Source organism: Engystomops pustulosus, chromosome 5 (genome assembly GCF_040894005.1).
Source record: "Engystomops pustulosus chromosome 5, aEngPut4.maternal, whole genome shotgun sequence".
Classification (NCBI taxonomy): Eukaryota; Metazoa; Chordata; class Amphibia; order Anura; family Leptodactylidae; genus Engystomops; species Engystomops pustulosus.
Genome location: NC_092415.1, coordinates 192,831,612 through 192,850,143, shown reverse-complemented (window position 1 = coordinate 192,850,143; position 18,532 = coordinate 192,831,612). Strand labels below are relative to the sequence as shown.

Below are 18,532 nucleotides of genomic sequence, written 5' to 3'. Positions count from 1 at the left end.
GTGCTGGCACGTGCGCACGTGTCTGAAAATAGACATATGCAATATTTTTCTAAATTGATCCAATGTTACCAAATTTGAGCACTTAATGTAGAGCATTTGACAATTGAAAACCTATTAAGCAACAAGAAAAATGCCCACCTGCAGAGGGGAGGAGACTTAAGTTAATCATCTCTCTGATCCACCCCCCAAAGGGAACAGAAAACTGCTTTGTCCACGTTGTTGTTCCTTGGCTTACACTGAATTTAGTTTTTACATAAAAAATTTGATCCTCCCCCACACATCACCCCACAGGGAGGTAAAAATACAGGGTCAACTTTAGAATTCTTGGATAGATTTTTAATAAATATTTGTCACAAATTTTTTGGTTTTTCGATCCAATGTGTATTTCTTAAGGTATCCCCGTTTTTTTCAGTTTTTACCAATTCCGATTTTCAGCAATTACGGCGCCATTTGTCACTGAAAATGACTTGAATCGTAGAGTGAATCAGTGTAATTTAAAACATTTTTCCCATTTAAGATGTAAGAGCTTACCTACTACACAATAATTGTATATACTGGGGCAAATTTACTAAGAACAGTGCAGTGTGTACTATGTGCAGTTGCCTGTGTAGTGTGCAGAGGGCACCAGATTCAGAATCTCTCACAAAAAGATTGTGTGCGACACAAATGCATCTCAGACACTTCTTAAATACACGTGCAAGGAGTTTGCACTAGGAAGAACGTGCAAAGTCCAAAAGAAAACTGGAGCCCGGACCTTAGTAAATGTGCCCCACTGTGTAACAACATTTATTATTCACCACATTTTGGGGGGTTTAAAAATATTGTTGAGCACCACCATATTGAGCTGCTAACAGGGAATGGAACCAGACAGCTCCGCTTTATTTGTTGTGGCCAAACAATGGCCAAACGGGAGTTAATCGGCAGTAACTTGCTCTGACCACTACACTGAGAACGGAGCTGCATTCTTGCTGTTCTAATCCCTGTCTATTGGTTATGGAGAAGGGGCTGCTCTGTGGGGCTGCTGCGTATTGGACCCGACCAATCTGTTTTAAAGATATATTAAGTGTATACAGTGGGGGAGATTTATTATGCCTTCTCAACGGTTTTCTGGCAGAGAGGGTACCTGAATCTCTTCAAGTTTTCTGGTTTCTCCGACTCACATAGCCATTTGAGCATATTGAGGGGGGAGAGTAGTTGGGGAGTAAGGCCGGCAGGAGCGTGAACACCTGGCCCGACAGATTTACAATAGTCTCTGCCAAAAAACTAGCAAAACTTAGCCAGTTAGACCTGGTCTATAGGTCCGAACTGGCAGAGTTTGTGCCCGTATCTACTACAAGGCTGGAGCCTATTAGTGAATAAAAGACCCTCAGCACCAGCAGAAGGATCTTTGAGAATGGGGTTAAAAATGCAAGTCTTAATTAATTTCCGCCAATATGTTATATATATTTTCCACTCCAAAAATCCCTTGGATTTTACACTTAGGTTCTTGCCTAAAAAAGTACTGGAACCCACTGGTGGAACCTCAACAATGGCTTCCTGTGCAAGTCCAAAAGATTTCTTCAGGATCCAAAGTGGGTTAAAAATAAAAGAAGTAGCTTATTGATGCCCCACCACCCCATTCCAATGCTTATTGGGACCACTTTTTTTTTTTAGCCATCTTTCTATTGAGAGTAGGATGGAGGGGACAAGGAGAACTAGATAAGACAAGTAGTCTTTAGCCCCTAGGAGTGTTCTAATCTTTGTTTTTGTGGCATGGATGTGCCATAAATACTTCATTGATGCTGGTCCCCTAGCCTAGGAGACACGTTCCACTTGAGAATGGGGGAAGGGGTCCCTGACCACACATGAGTTGGGATTCCCCAAGGCTATTGGAGAAGCTAAATTAGGCAAGGAAATAACCTCAGAAATTTTTCACGACCCCCATGGACATAACTGTAGAGTCCCGCACATGTTTGATCAACTATGCATTTGGCTGGGTTTTTGGGATAAGGGTCAGGGAACCCTCATTGAGATGTGGGTCACAGAGCAGGACTCCTATTTAGAAGGTCATAAGTACTGAAGGTGAGATCCTGTTGTTTCCCATTGTAGAAAATATTTGACTCAGTAAATCTGTAAGTTGGAAGTTTTCCATCAAAGTAAAGACGCGACACATGGCGCCCTGTATCATAAACCTCCAAACGAAGAGAATTACATTCTTCATAAGCAAAAACACCAAGAGGGAAGCAATATAATGGCGAGTTATTATGGGAGAGCAGATTTATGGAAGATACATCTGAAGGACATATAAGATAAAGGAGGAACCGGAGGATTATGTTTGAGAAACAAATAATATGTTATTCCCCTAAGGATAAATGTAGGATAAGAAGAATATTTGTATGTTTATCAAGTCGGCCGTGTGAAAAGAGAGAAAAAAAATCCTATATTCCGCTTGGGGGACATCAGAACGAGCTGCTTGCATGATAAACAGGTTTAATGGGAATAAGTATGTAGTCTGGTGCTTAACTGGAGGCATTAAATAAACATATTTTGTTCCGAGCAAACACAGGATTAAAGATTAAAAGACAGAGGAAAGTATTAAAGCGTTACGTGTGACAAATCCCGAGGGCGACTGTAATGTCTGGTTAGTGGCTTCAGATGTATTCATATATCTCTGCACCAATTGGCACCTACAAGGGGATAGTGGATTATATAAAATCGCACTTATTGTGGTTCCCATGAGAAAACCACAGAATATCTGTAGGTTTTACCAAAAATGTCAAGGGCTGGTGTTGTTTCTAAATCCTATTTTCCGGAGGGGGAAGAAGGACTCACAGGCTTTCTCTATGTATGTGAGCGAGGTACTGTAGGACTCACAGGCTTTTCTCTATGTATGTGGGGAGGTACTGTAGGACTCACAGGCTTTCTCTATGTATGTGGGGGAGGTACTGTAGGACTCACAGGCTTTTCTCTATGTATGTGGGGGAGGTACTGTAGGACTCACAGGCTTTCTCTATGTATGTGGGGGAGGTACTGTAGGCCTCATGGCTTTCTCTATGTATGTGGGGGAGGTACTGTAGGACTCACATGCTTTCTCTATGTATGTGGGGGAGGTACTGTAGGACTCACAGGCTTTCTTTATGTATGTGGGGGAGGTACTGTAGGCCTCATGGCTTTCTCTATGTATGTGGGGGAGGTACTGTAGGACTCACAGGCTTTCTCTATGTATGTGGGGGAGGTACTGTAGGACTCACATGCTTTCTCTATGTATGTGGGGGAGGTACTGTAGGACTCACATGCTTTCTCTATGTATGTGGGGGAGGTACTGTAGGACTCACAGGCTTTCTTTATGTATGTGGGGGAGCTTCTGTAGGACTTACAGGCTTTCTCTATGTATGTGGGGGAGGTACTGTAGGCCTCATGGCTTTCTCTATGTATGTGGGGGAGGTACTGTAGGACTCACAGGCTTTCTCTATGTATGTGGGGGAGGTACTGTAGGACTCACATGCTTTCTCTATGTATGTGGGGGAGGTACTGTAGGACTCACAGGCTTTCTTTATATATGTGGGAGAGGTACTGTAGGACTCACAGGCTTTCTCTATGTATGTGGTAAAGGTATTGTAGGACTCACAGGCTTTCTCTATGTATGTGGTAAAGGTATTGTAGGACTCATAGGCTTTCTCTATGTATGTCGGACAGAATTTTTCTATATGCTTAGGGAGCTTGAACGTTATCTATTTGTGGACAGGGCCAGGGTGTATGGGATAGAAGAATAGAGGACTTCAATGTCAATACTGGCCAAGCCACTCACCGCCCCGTTGAGTAGGACTTCTAGATGTCTGATTTCTGTTGTGTAGGAGGCCAGAGCACTCATGAAAGGGGCCAAGCCCTTATCATTATAAATCCCCAAATTGGCACAGGGACTGAACCCCCATGATATTAGTCTACCTTTCAAAGGATCTGTCTCTTTATGGATCTTTGAGAGCCCATAGAATATGGCTAGTTTAGGGTAGGAGGGAAATTTAAAAATGCAATGAATCAAAAATATTTTCCTAGGGGCTTTTATAAGCCTGGATTTAAGTAGGTAGGATCTCTGAACAGTAGGGTCTCTCACTAAAATGGCACATGTCTCTGTATCATTTGGGATATTCTCACACAATTTTTCACAGGACTCATAACTTTCTCTATAAGTGGGAGGAGCCGGCAGGACTCACAAGATTTTTCTATGAGGACAGAATAAAGACAACTCCCATGCTTTCTCTATGGATTGATGATGATGATGAACAGAACAGAAACAGACATTTTATATATGTGCGCATGAAGAGCAGGACTCACAGGCTTTCTGGGTAGCAAAACTCAGAGGCTTCTTTTATGAGTGGGCGGAGTAAACAGGACTCTCAGGCTTTCTCTATGAGTGGGCGGGGTAAACAAAACTCAAAGGCTTTCTCTAAGTGTGGTAGTCAATAGGACTTAATGGCTTTCTTTATCTCTTAGCATGGGCACAGACTAGCTTTATTATTGGGTGGGTCAAGCATATTATACAGTGGGGGGTGGAGCAAGTCTCATAGGCTTTATGAATGGGTAAGGGAAGCAGGACTCAAATTCCTGAGAGTATTTAAAAAACTTTATCAGATGTACAGGTCAGAACACCTTCCTTATCACATGCAGATTTTTAATTGGTTAAAATTGTTAAATTTGGTAAATTATATTAGCTACCATTGAAATGACAGCAACAAATGCTGGGAATTCTAATCTACAGACATTTCTGTAGACCCACATCTTAGAAGTGCTGTTCTAATAAATACTCTGCTTTGATTTCTCTTCCAACTTTATCAAAAGTTATAATAATAATAATTCTTTATTTATATAGCGCACACAGATTACGCAGCGCTGCACAAAGCATGACAAGTTGGTCCCTGTCCCCACGGGGCTCACAATCTAAGCAACCTGTTAGTATGTTTTTGGAGTGTGGGAGGAAACGGGAAGACCCGGAGGAGACCCACACAAACACAGAGAGAACATGCAAACTCTTTGCAGATGTTGACCTGGGTGGGATTTGAGCCCAGGACCACAGCACTGCAAGGCAGAAGTGCTCCTCACTCTGCCACCGTGCCCCCCAAGTTGGTTGAACCTATGGAAATATCTGACCATATTCTTGGAATAAAATGTTATTCCCAGAGTTCTTTGCTGCACAAATAGAGCTCAACCTTGACAGATACTCTTCATTAACGTTGTTGAATTTGGTCATCCATTACAATGAATAATTATCATCCAATCTTGTTTCTATGTGAAAAACCTTGAGAAGAACTTCACAACTTAATGAGTAGAATTCCAAGGATAACATAGCCTACAAAGGAGCACCATGGGCCAGATTTATGATGTCATCTACTGTAAAGGTGTCCATGTTTTAACATTACATTATTCAATGAATTTGATTTACTATGACTGCTATTTATCTGAAAGAGAGTCACCATGGTGATCATATGGCCACAGTCAATTGTGCCACAAGCTGAATGTACACAATACCATATTAGGATGGATTTTCTTGAAGAAACATCTCATGGACAGAGATAATCTCACCATTAGGTATAATTTTCATTGAATAGGCCATTTACATGCCAATAAAAGTTTAGACTTTCTTATGTATGGCACCACCAGTGTTCAATGTTTATGGGATTGTGAATGTCCACCTAATGAGCAGGTGGACACACATGCTCAGTTACTCTTCCAACCCCGTCACTATATAGGAAGATCCTGTTTAGCTGTGTGAGAGCCAATATAAATAAACTTTTGCCCTGCTTGTCAGGGAAGGAGCAGAAGTATAGCTATAAGATGATGCATTCATGGACAATTTTGTAAGCTGCTAGAGGGGAAAGAAGACTGATTTATGTGTGGAGCCTGTCCCAAGCAACACCAATAAGGATACATGGAAGCACATGGAAAACTGCATTTTATGCGATAGACATATGTCAAATTTATTACTACAATTATTTTAGTGTACAAGAATAACAACAACATATTTATTCCCCCTGTACAATTTAATTTCATTGTTGCCTCCTCATTATTTATCTTATTGAAGTTAAAGGGGTTGGTCAAGATTTAATATTGATGACTTATCTGATAGAGAGGACACCAATATTTGATCGGTGTGGAGGATGCAATACCCGTTCCCTCCACCAATCACAGAGCCGGAAGCAGTTGGGTTCATCTTCCTTTTGCGAGCAGCCAAGGTTCCCATTGAAATCTCTGACCATCCATACATTATTCTGGCAAATCCCTTTAAGAGATTTACATTAACAAATGAAAATTGTTTTTTAAGACTTTAGAAAATCCTCACAAATTGGGGTTTAATAAGTTTCCATCCATTCCAAGTGCACAAAGCGTCTCCCCTGTCTCCTCCTTTAGTAAATCGACTCCATGTAACATCATTACCGAGGGCTAAAAGATGAAGTGGAAAACGGACGAAATTAATCACAGTCTTCATCCTAATTTACAAAAAAATTGCGCAGGTGTTTCTCCGCTCTGTGGCTGCTCGTAAATCTCTGTTCTGTATTAAATGTCTATTCGTTTATGCTGAATGTAGCAGGAGGACAAATGTATTCATCTTTATATTCGTTGTGTTCACCCTCAGCAATGTCTTAATATGAGTTAATGTGGAATGAAATCACATCACCCCCTAAATAATTGAGCTAACCAGAAAATATTCTTGTTCTTCACATCATTTCTTTGGTTTGGGCAGCAGTTTGTGCCTCAGAGCAGCGTTTCCTATTCTCGGCAGGCACTGGAAGTTTCACTCATGGCTTGATTGATTTAGAACTGTCAAAGGTTTCCTAACCCATAGGTTTACACAAACTTTTCTGTGTTCATGTATCCCAGGGCTGAATATTAGGCTTTTTACAGTGAAAATATCAGAAATGTAAAAAAGTTTTTAGGAAAGGACATAGAGTGGTTAAAAAAAATATTGAAAAAAAAAAAAAGAAAAAAAAGCATGCGATGGTTGGGTTTTGCGTCATCAAAGCCATGGCTAGGTGTTAGGGGCATCATTTTGTGCGATTTGCTGTCAATCTGCCAATATGTCTGGGTCAGGTGGTCAAAGACAAACACCAAATTCAACCCAACCATCAGGCCCACTTATCTCTAAATAGAAGTGCTCAACTCACTAATTTCCTGATGTTCCCACCTTGATGCTTAATAGGTCTGTCGTGATTACTTTCCAAACACAAAAAAATTTTAATGGCTGAAAATGCTTGCTCAACCATTCATTGGCTAAAGTAGAGACCAGCTATAGCCAATGGTTGGATGAGTGGAGTTTTCCTACGTATTAAGACAGAACCAGTAAATAGAGACCAGCTGGTGGTCGATGAAGGGAATATTGCTTCTCTTTTCCCCCTATACTGGATAATAACTCTTAGTATCCTAGACCACCATAGTCAGGAATATATACCTTTGTCATTTCTTTAGACCATTAGAAGATTACAGCTCAGAAAGTTCATAAACCATAAGTTCTTGTAGTGAATGACTAACATGGGCAATATTATGGTGGCTAGACATAAAATGTCAGGTCTTCTTGGGTGTCCTTTGTGAACAAATGTGGTTTATGTAAAGTCAAGTAGTAAACTGGCCACAGGGTCACTGGCTTCTTAGGCTCATTAATGTGCATCTGATCTCAGAATGCCTCAACTTAAAACTTTCAGACCTTAAAAAGGACCTTTCACCAACTCCTCTCCATTCACTTTGGAATGTTACCTCCATTTTTCTGAGAAATCTGTGCTTGTAGTTTGAGAACTTATTTTTCTAGAAGGCTTCTGTCCTGTTGGCGGTCTTGGGATGTAATCTCCAAACCAAGACCACCCAACCACCCATATTGTGCGGCAGTAATTTCTTGGGAATGGTGGAGACTATAAAAAAAATTCCAACTACTCCAGAATGAGTGGAGCAACTATATCATGCAAAGAGTTGGAGTTGGTGGACGTGGTGAAAGGTCCTCTTTCAAATATCTCCTACTAATATCATGGTGTCTTGCTGTCAAGTTGTCTTGGTGATCAATTTGTGTGTGCTGTGATTCAACTATTGTATCAAAGTCAAGGCAAAATGCAAATAAGACACTTGGAACATATACAAGTGGTGTACCATTACAGAACAGAATCCTAATTGTACATTTTGTCTTTTACTAATGCTCATAACCTTCTTCAGGGCACCGTAAACTTTGATAAAGGTAATTCTGATGGCATAAAACCAACTCCAGTAACACATGCAACGAAATTAGCTGAAAAGAGAAAAGTCAACAAACAAAGAAAAGTGAATGACTCTGCAATATGTTACGACATATGTTTGTCAGACATTTCCTTGTCCTACAAACAGATGTAATTCCCTCTGCTCTGCAGTATCTACAACCTCTATCATTTAACAAAACACATAGAAAGTTTACTTAATTGTCAAATTTGTGGCACATAGTAGATCAAGAAAGTGATAAACCGATCTTCCCGTCTTCGCATAAAGCTGATGTTAGCACTTTCTATTCCCTCTTGTTAAACCCGTTACGAGAAATGTGATTATCATATCTGTTTCTGGTTTCTCTAGGTTTTATATATACAGGAGAAGTTGTGCATCGGATGCTTACGGCAACACAATATATCGCTCCCTTGATGGCCAATTTTGATCCAAGTGTGTCCAGAAATTCGACAGTCAGATACTTTGACAACGGTATGTAAAAACAAAGTCTAACCCATATTTATGGCCGGGAAAATGTAAAAGAAGATGTAGTGAGTTGTCAAAAAGAGAATAGATGGGGAAGGTGGATATTTTGGTTACATCTGCATTATATACACAGAGAGATATGTCAATGGATGGTAGAAATGTGAGCAAGTTCCTTTACTGAATGAGGAACATTTATGAAGCTCTTCTTCTAAAACTGTGGCTTTAAAAAAATTTTGCACACTTGCAAAATTTTGGGCTCCCTTGAGCAATAATTTTGCAGCTTTTTGCATGTTTTAACCACTCATTTCAAAGTGGGTGTGGTTATTAACTGAAAAAAAATCACGGAAATTGTTGCCCTTCGAGTGGCACAAAAACGGATTAAAAACAGATTGAAAGATGTACCGAATTTACGAAAATAGTCAGACCAATAAAGAGGACTTGACAGATTGATTTTGGATCCGAAACCAACTACAGGTCCTACAGAGTCCCAAATTGACCTTTATGAAGGCTGTGGGTGGGCTGAATTTTTTTTTAAAAATAAACTCTTTTACTCACCAAGATGTGAGTCAAATAAGACAACTCCTCTTGTGATTCGGGAAGGGAAGCCGGAACAATAACCCTGCTTCATTTATCATGCACCAAACCTACCCCACTTTCACAGTGACACCAGCTTCACTTTACGGGAACACGTTGGCAGAACAAGGTACCAAGTGAGTTTAGCTGTTTATTTTTGTTATGCCCCTACATAAAAATTCCTCTAAGGTGATTTAGAACACTAAACCACGGCCCCATGAGGGCCATTGAATGGGTTAGTGTCCCAAATTGGCCTGACAGATTACCTTTAAGTCAATGGAGTCTCCAGCAAAACTGATTTTACAGTCCTTTGAGTACAAATCCCAGCAAAATATTCCATCAAATATGTTGGAAGCAAGAAAAGTTAGGAAACGTTACAATCTTAGCAACCACCTCCACTAACCCCAAATCCTACAAAAACATTCAGCATGTAATATGCTAAATTGTTTCTCTAATGTCAGATCGGTGGTCCCTGGATAACGTTTAAAGTCTGGAAACAGCCATTTGACAACAGAGACACAAATTGACATACTGGGGGTCATTTACTAAGGGCCCGAATCGTTATTTTTCGTCAGGTTTCCCGAATGTTTCCGATTTGCGCCGTCTTTCCCTGAATTGCCCCGGGTTTTTGGCGCACGCGATAGGATTGTGGGGCATCAGCGCTGGCATGCATGCGACGGATATCGGGAGGCGCGGCTGTCGGAAAACCTGGCGGATTCGGAAAAAACGCGTAGTTTTTAAAAAAAATGTGTCGCTTGACACGCGCTTACCTGCACCAGGAATAGGATAGTGAACTCCGGCCAACTCCGGCGGACTTCAGCGCAGCAGCGACACCTGGTGGACATCGGGCGCACTACCTTAGTGAATCGCCAGAAGACCCGAATCTTCGACTGAGAATGCGCCGCTGGATCGCGACAGGACAGGGTAAGTAAATGTGCCCCATTGGTTTCTGAAAATAAAACAGCACTTATTGTTCTACAATGGTGGAATCTACAGAATAAATGCCCCAAAGCATCGAAATTGGTCAATAGAATCTATTAAAGGAGGCAGAGAGTCAGAGTTGGCGTAGGTGGTGAAACGTCAAAGGAGCTTGCAACAAACATATATTTTTACTTTATACAACTTTCTAATAAGCTACATACAGGTTAACTTGAGGACCGTCTTGAGATTTAACTACTTTATTTATACCCATTATTGGGCTTTAAAGGGATCATCTAACTTCTCAACTAAAAACATCTGCCACCTGTGTGAGGGTGCGGTCACACGTCACGATTAACGCATGCGTTTAAAAACGCATTGGAATAGCTGAAGAGTGATTTGCCTAATTAAACACCTCTTAACACTTGTGTTTACAAAACGTACGTTAACAATGCATTAACAATGCGTTAACGGTTGCGTTTTGTAAACACAGGTGTTAGCAGCTGTTTAATTAGGCAAATCACTCTCCAGCTATTGCAATGCTAAAACCCTAAAACAAAAAGGGGGAATCTACTCACCTCTTCCTCTGCTCCCTGCTTTGGCTTTCCACTGTTCCAAATGGGGAGCCCCATCGACGGAGCTCACATGATTAGAGGTTGGGTAAAAATGTTATTTGGTTGACTATTCTTGTCACACTCGGCAATCGAAATTGCTTTTGCCTTGACTTGTAGGATAGAATTGCTTGTACTGTTCAAAAATATAAAATTCAGGCAGTCCCCGGGTTAGGTACAAGATAGGGTCCAGAGGTTTGTTCTTAAGTTGAATTTGTATGTAAGTCGAAACTGTATATTTTATAATTGTAGATCCAGACAAAAATTTTTTTGGCCCCAGTGACAATTGGAGTTTTTTCTGTAATGGGACGAAGGATTATCCATAAAGCTTCATTACAGACACCTTACAGCTGATCATTGCAGTCTGGGACTATAGTAACATCCAGAGAGCTTCACCAGAGGTCACAGGGGTCTGTCTGTAACTATGGGTTGTCTGTAAGTCGGGTGTCCTTAAGTATATATTTCTTTTCTAGGTACGGCCCTCGTGGTTCAGTGGGACCATGTTCACCTGAAGGACAACTACAGCCTCGGTAGCTTCACCTTCCAGGCCACCTTGATCAACGATGGTCGAATAGTGTTTGGCTATAAAGAAGTAAGTAAAAAAATATAATCCCCCATAACAATTCAATTCTACAGCTAGTAATGGTCAGATGTTTCTGCTGTATGCCACAATGATACATATCCGCAGAGTTGGACCTGTAGTGAGGCCAGATATCATTAGAAAACAAGTTGCCATTCCGAATGCTCATTGATGGCAACAATACATCTCAGTGGATAATGTAGGACAAGGTTTCCCAAATGATTACTTGCTTTCATTTATATTATTCAATTATTATTATTTTTATTACTATCATTACTGTTTATTGTGTTTATTTTCATATTTACCCGCTTAAAGGTCAGAAATCTTTTTGAGGATATTTAGTAGGGATTTTTGAAACAAGACTACTAGACTTATAGCCATTGATGGTACATTTTTTCATCCTGCAAAAATATGTAAATACGTTTTCCAGAATGGTACAAGAAAAAAACAATGCCTCTTACAAGATAGCTAAAAGAAAATGTTTTCCTTTTCTCATCCTGGAAAACTTATTTGTATATTTCCCAGAATCCCCCAGTGGAGCATCAATGGCTATAAGTCTCCATACACCTGCAAGGTGGCCTTGATTGGCAAAGTCTATGTAAGGAGAACTCTTACTTCCCAACTGTAGTCAAATCCCTCTCACTCAGCTGAACGAGTTTCCTACACTGTACTAAAGAGATGCAACATCAGTGCTGTCTGCAGTTGGGAATCTGTTCCTTCTGGAATAGATACACTGGTGTGGCTTTTATCCCACATCATGTCATTAGGCTTCCTGAAAGTCATGCTTGATGTTACGGGGACTGCCTTACAAGATACTCAAGAGGCAATGTTTTCCTTGTCCCATCCTGGAAATCTATTTTGCATATTTCCCTAAATCCCCTAGTGGAACATCAATGGCTGTAAGTCTTCACATGTCTGTAAGGTGGCCTTAATTGGCAACGTCTCTGTAAAGAGAACTCTTACTTCTCTACCCATCACAGAAATCCCGGAAACTTCTGCAATAATTCATATGACAAGACCTTTTAAACCACCACATTAAAGTCAATAAGATAGAGTTGAACTTATAACTTGAAAAAAATTACTGTGAGAGACCGATCCTCCTTCTACTAAGCCATTTTCTCTTTCAAAAAAGTAGATGCAATAAGTAGCAACTTTTGTGAAGGAGTACTACAGTATTATGTATATGTGTCCCAACACCCCCCACACAAACACTGTGGGGTATCAAAGCATGATGCAGAGGGCCAGAGGGAAATTTGTTGCCACTAGTGAGAAGAATAAATCCCAATGTTAAAGGGATCTTCCAACAATTTGACTTTAGGGAGAAGTATTTGCATGATAAATTTGACTTACCTATCCCTATTCATAACATATTCCCACTCTTGTGTATGAAGGTATACCTACTGGTGGTTATTGATGGGATCTTGACCCCTTATACACTGACCCGCCACTTTATTAGGTACACCTGTCCAACTGCTCGTTAACACTTAATTTCTAATCAGCCAATCACATGGCGGCAACTCAGTGCATTTAGGCACATAAACATGGTCAAGACAATCTCCTGCAGTTCAAACCGAGCATCAGTATGGGGAAGAAAGGTGATTTGAGTGCCTTTGAACGTGGCATGGTTGTTGGTGCGAGAAGGGCTGGTCTGAGTATTTCAGAAACTGCTGATCTACTGGGATTTTCACGCACAACCATCTCTAGGGTTTACAGAGAATGGTCCGAAAAAGAAAAAACATCCAGTGAGCGGCAGTTCTGTGGGCGGAAATGCCTTGTTGATGCCAGAGGTCAGAGGAGAATGGGCAGACTGGTTCGAGTTGATAGAAAGGCAACAGTGACTCAAATCGCCACCCGTTACAACCAAGGTAGGCAGAAGAGCATCTCTGAACGCACAGTACGTCAAACTTTGAGGCAGATGGGCTACAGCAGCAGAAGACCACACCGGGTGCCACTCCTTTCAGCTAAGAACAGGAAACTGAGGCTACAATTTGCACAAGCTCATCGAAATTGGACAGTAGAAGATTGGAAAAACGTTGCCTGGTCTGATGAGTCTCGATTTCTGCAGCGACATTCGGATGGTAGGGTCAGAATTTGGCATCAACAACATGAAAGCATGGATCCATCCTGCCTTGTATCAACGGTTCAGGCTGGTGGTGGTGGTGTCATGGTGTGGGGAATATTTTCTTGGCACTCTTTGGGCCCCTTGTTACCAATTGAGCATCGTTGCAATGCCACAGCCTACCTGAGTATTGTTGCTGACCATGTCCATCCCTTTATGACCACAATGTACCCTGTAACATCTGATGGCTACTTTCAGCAGGATAATGCGCCATGTCATAAAGCTGGAATCATCTCAGACTGGTTTCTTGAACATGACAATGAGTTCACTGTACTCAAATGGCCTCCACAGTCACCAGATCTCAATCCAATAGAGCATCTTTGGGATGTGGTGGAACGGGAGATTCGCATCATGGATGTGCAGCCGACAAATCTGCGGCAACTGTGTGATGCCATCATGTCAATATGGACCAAAATCTCTGAGGAGCTTCCAGCACCTTGTTGTATCTATGCCACGAAGAATTGAGGCAGTTCTGAAGGCAAAAGGGGGTCCAACCCGTTACTAGCATGGTGTACCTAATAAAGTGGCCGATGAGTGTAGATTCCAATTCCAAATTCTCATCTTCCCTGATTGGTGATGTGGTGGCTTAAATTGTACATAGTCGTATTGAAAAGACAGGAGCAGATTCTACAACCCCCACCACCATTTATACCTTTCTGTTCCTGCTCGGCAATGCTCTAGTTAATCCGTCTTTTAAGGATTTTTGCCTTAACGCTGATCTCATGTCATTGTCATCTAGCCCAGCTAATTCTCTTTGCAGTTCTTTGATTTTCCTCCGAATGTGCATTTTCCTTAATAAGTCACAACTGAGAGGTTTTGCAATTTGAAGTTCTTGTGTGCTCAGCTAAGGATATTATAAGTCGGCGGATCCAGTCTTTTCTCATTTATCCACGTTCTCTACAAGTGTTCGGAGAGTGAATGAAGGCTCGTTTGTTTCCATGTCGGTGAGCGTGTCTTCATTTGAGAAGCTTAATGAAATGATTATATCTTGACTTTGCATTTAATTTGTATGTCCTGTCTATGCCGTCATCTGCTGGGGTGTCAATAGGATGATTTGGGATGATGAGGCTCCACTTGAGAGCAGATGAGGACACACATCTTGTCTGGAGCAACGGAGGAGAAAGTTTATCTGGAACCGTGTTAAAAATTCCAATCTTTACTCTTCAATCCATTAAAGTATGTAGAGTACATGGTCAACTGACGTGTTTTCAGCCCAAATACTGGTTCATAGTAGCTATGACTATGAGCTATTGTTTAGGCTCGAAACACGTCAGAGATTCATGTACTGTACTATGTATACATACTTTCAATGGATTTGAAGAGTTTATATTTGAAATGTTAACACTGCACCGGATGAACTTTCTTCTTTGTTGCTTTCCCCTATATTGTGCTGCTATCCAGGCCGACTCATTCCAATGCCTAGTGGTGGCCATGACCATCCCTGACAAGATGAGCTTTACAACAGTGAGGAAGGGTAAGCTGTAGCATTTCTGCTATTGCAATATATCAAATCTTGTTTAGGTTCAGGGACCTTCATTATTCTGGAAACAGGGACTCGTAGATTTTTTCAGGATGAGAAAGACTTGGCAATAGAATTTTAACCCTCGCTCCAGTAATACGTGTTGGTAAAGGGTTAAAAGTCATATCCATATCACCTAAAATTATCTTCCACTTAGGCACCATACCTTAATTAGAGATATTTTTATGATATGAAAATGACTATAGAAGAGTCATATACTGAATAGAAGAGTCAAGTTTCCTCCAGGCTGCCAGTGAACCATGCCTCCCTCTTTTGACTGACAGCTCATTGGCCCACATTTATTAAAGCCCCTGCACCTGTTTTTTGTCTGACTTTGCTATTTCTTTTTTAGTGCAAACTCCTTGCACATGTTCTATATCTGACATGACACAAAATTCTGCACAGACAGGGGTGTTCTGGTGCACAGTCGGAGCGTGTGTCACATTTATCATTCAGTGTCACATGCTCTATTATAAAGGTGCAACAAAAAAACTTGGTGAACTCGGAGCAGTGCAGAGGGCGCCAGATGAAGAATGTGTACCACAATTCATGAATCTGCCACCCCCTGCACACACGTTTGCACTGCTTTTGATAAATGTGTGCCACTGAGTCTTCAAATCTTAGCCTAGACAGACAGGAAGTCCTTTCCCTGCCCACTTCCTGTCCTTACCAGAATGCTGTATGGTGAATCTAGCAGTGGGCACTGTGTGGGAAACTGCAGATCTTCTGCCCATTTTATGCACCCTGCGATGGGCAGAGCCAAGCGTCGGTGGGTGCAGCCAACATAGACAAAGGCAGAAATAGTTTGTGGAACAATTGGTGGGAAGAGCCTGATATGCCTCCGCTGCTCTTTTCAACTGTGCCTGTTCTTGATGACAGGTTCCCTTTAAAGGCTAAGTCTACCTTCCTAATTCATCTAAAATAAAAGATCTTTACAAATAACTAAACTCTAACTGCTGTGAATCTAATCTAAGCACCCTCTGCGTTATGATGAATTGTGTTGGTTGATTTCCTTCAAAGGGAATCTGTCATCAGGAAGGTCATTTTTACATGAGGACAGGTCCCAATAGCTTCTGGTGTGTTGATTTCAGAAATGTCTCTTGCATCTGAATATTTCCCTTCTTTTTCTAATTGTTTCTTAAACATTACCTGGCTCCCTGTCAGCAGTGGTCAGTGAGTCCCAGCAGTCTTCTCCTCAATTCCTCCTTCCCTCCTCCTCCTCAGCCATTGCCCTCCCTCAACCTCTCCCCTGCTCCCTCCACGCTTCAAGCAATTCTCGTTTGAACTCTCCCTCCACCCCCCAATCTGAGACTCCCCCTCACACACTGCCGGCAGTTAATGTTAAAGAAACAATCAAAAATCTGTGGAATTATTCAGATCCATGACAAAGGCATATTTAAAATCAAAGTGCTAGAGGCTATTGGAACCTGTCATCATGTAAAAATGACCTTCCTGATGACAGGTTCCCTTTAAATCTTTCACAGATCCAATAGTAACAATTGTTATTACCAATAAAACATGGAAAAAAAAAACATTTACAGATTACATTTGGGTATACAGTAGAAATGCCAGGTTGGTCTCTACCTTCCAGATATTATCTGATATCATATCTATATGCCATATCACGTTTCCTGCAAAAAGCTTTGTGAACCGACAAATACAATTTCTATATTTCAAGCCCGGTATTATATTCTAGCTTAGATGTGTTGTGACAAATCTGTTTGAGCAGTTTCTCTTCCTCAGAATCTGTATAGGTGAACCACAAGCAATATACTTTCTATAAATCATTATATTCTTGTATCCTTCCTAAGCAGGGGCGTGACCAGGGGGAGGGGCTAAAGATGCCCGTACTCCAGGTGGAGGGGGGTGATCAGTGCCTTGTTTCTTGGCTATCTATCTATAAAATTTGATGTGACTTGTGACTATTCAGCCCCCGATTCCATTTATCCATTTATGTGCAACAACTCCACAATTACATGATCCTTTATGTCAATGTTGGGCAGATTATCCCTTTTTTATAGCATAACTAGCCTTTAGCTCCACGTAAAAGTGTAAGAAACCACTGTGCCTGAATGTTTCATGGTTTTCTTAAGAGACCTATCACCGTTAAAGCTTTTGAAGTGGAAACTGCAGAATCTACAGGCACAATCAATGGGCTGAATAGAGAAAAGTATAATACATTCAATGAGGGAATTCATCTGCTGCAGAATATTTTACTGTTCTCCTACCGATCCCCATTGAACCAGTAACAATGATGATAAGTGCAAATGTGAAGATGACTTCCACTGCCTAAATAGTTTGGACTTTTTCCCTCATTAAGTCAAACGCTAATGATCATTTCCAAACCAAGAACCGGTGTCCCACAGTAGCCATTGTGGGGTTTAAAAAACTGACCATACATCTGTATTCATGAGCCATTGAGCAACCTTATATATAATAATTGGCGCTCCACCGGGAACAGCTCAACACAGAGTCATGTTCCATATAGAAGCAAGTTGAAAACGTATCTACTAAGTGTAGCGTAAAGCAAGGAATTGATTTGTTCCTCCTTACAATATTAGTTTTGACAGTAACCTGGTGCCCAAGCCTTCTAGGGGACCAAGCCACCCAAACCACCCACCAAGTTTTATACTGAGAAGGACCTTCAGCCATTAAATCCTCATACATCTGTTCCTTCTCCCAACACACATGTATGCAAGAGCCGTTTCATGACCTTTGAAGGATCATCAAAGGTCCTGAAACCGCAGATTGAAAGCAGGCAGAAGTGATGCATCCCCCATTCCCCAAGAAGCTTGATTCTAGTTCCATATGTAGGCCCAGGTCTCATGGCAGCCTTAAACCTCCCCTCCTGCTTACTCCTCTTTGCTGGACATGTTCAGATGTGTAATAAGATGGTCTGATTTGCAGCATAGTATAATTTGTGATATTGAAGCTACCTTCAAAGCCTTGCTAGTGACTAGTGAGGATGGGAACCAAACCCAAACTTCAACCATAAGCATTAGGCTCAATACCCGACTCCTCCACTGGTAACAACGGTGATGTTATCTATTAAGTGGCAGCACCGCCATTGTCCCAAGGATTGTCACTCCATGTGGAGCAATGATCCTCAGGAAAATGGCCCCACCAACTAATGACCATGGACCCTTGTGGGTCAGCTACCACCTATACTGAAATTACTCCAGAAGGAGCAGTGAAGGGGTTGCATGGGTAATAGAGTAGAAACTGTTGTGGTTACTTAGACATGGCCTAAAGCCAAACTTTAGGCTATTGAGTATCAATTCTCTGGAAAATGGTGGCATGCAAGACTTATATGTAATCATTACTAGCAATTACCTAAATTGTGATTACTGCAGAAGATAATCACCTGGTGACCTTGTTGCAGTAAAAGGATAACGGGGTAAAATGGTAGAAAGTGTTGTGGTCACTTAGACAGCTTAAAGCCAAGCCAACTAGGTGGCACGGTGGGTCCACAATCCACTGTCTACTACAACAAGCATATACATGAATTTTCAATGCAGAGTGGACACACGTGTAATGGC

The 18,532-nt window shown here is 41.3% G+C and overlaps 1 protein-coding gene across 1 annotated transcript in view; it reads left to right on the top strand.

Moving 5' to 3' along the window:
• PLXDC2 (plexin domain containing 2) overlaps positions 1-18,532 on the top strand; it is a 282,435-nt gene that overhangs the window by 187,019 nt on the left and 76,884 nt on the right. Inside the window, exons 5-6 of the mRNA XM_072154195.1 lie at positions 8,557-8,679; positions 11,249-11,367. Coding sequence (XP_072010296.1) covers positions 8,557-8,679; positions 11,249-11,367 — 242 coding nt within the window. The remainder of the gene's footprint in view (positions 1-8,556; positions 8,680-11,248; positions 11,368-18,532) is intronic.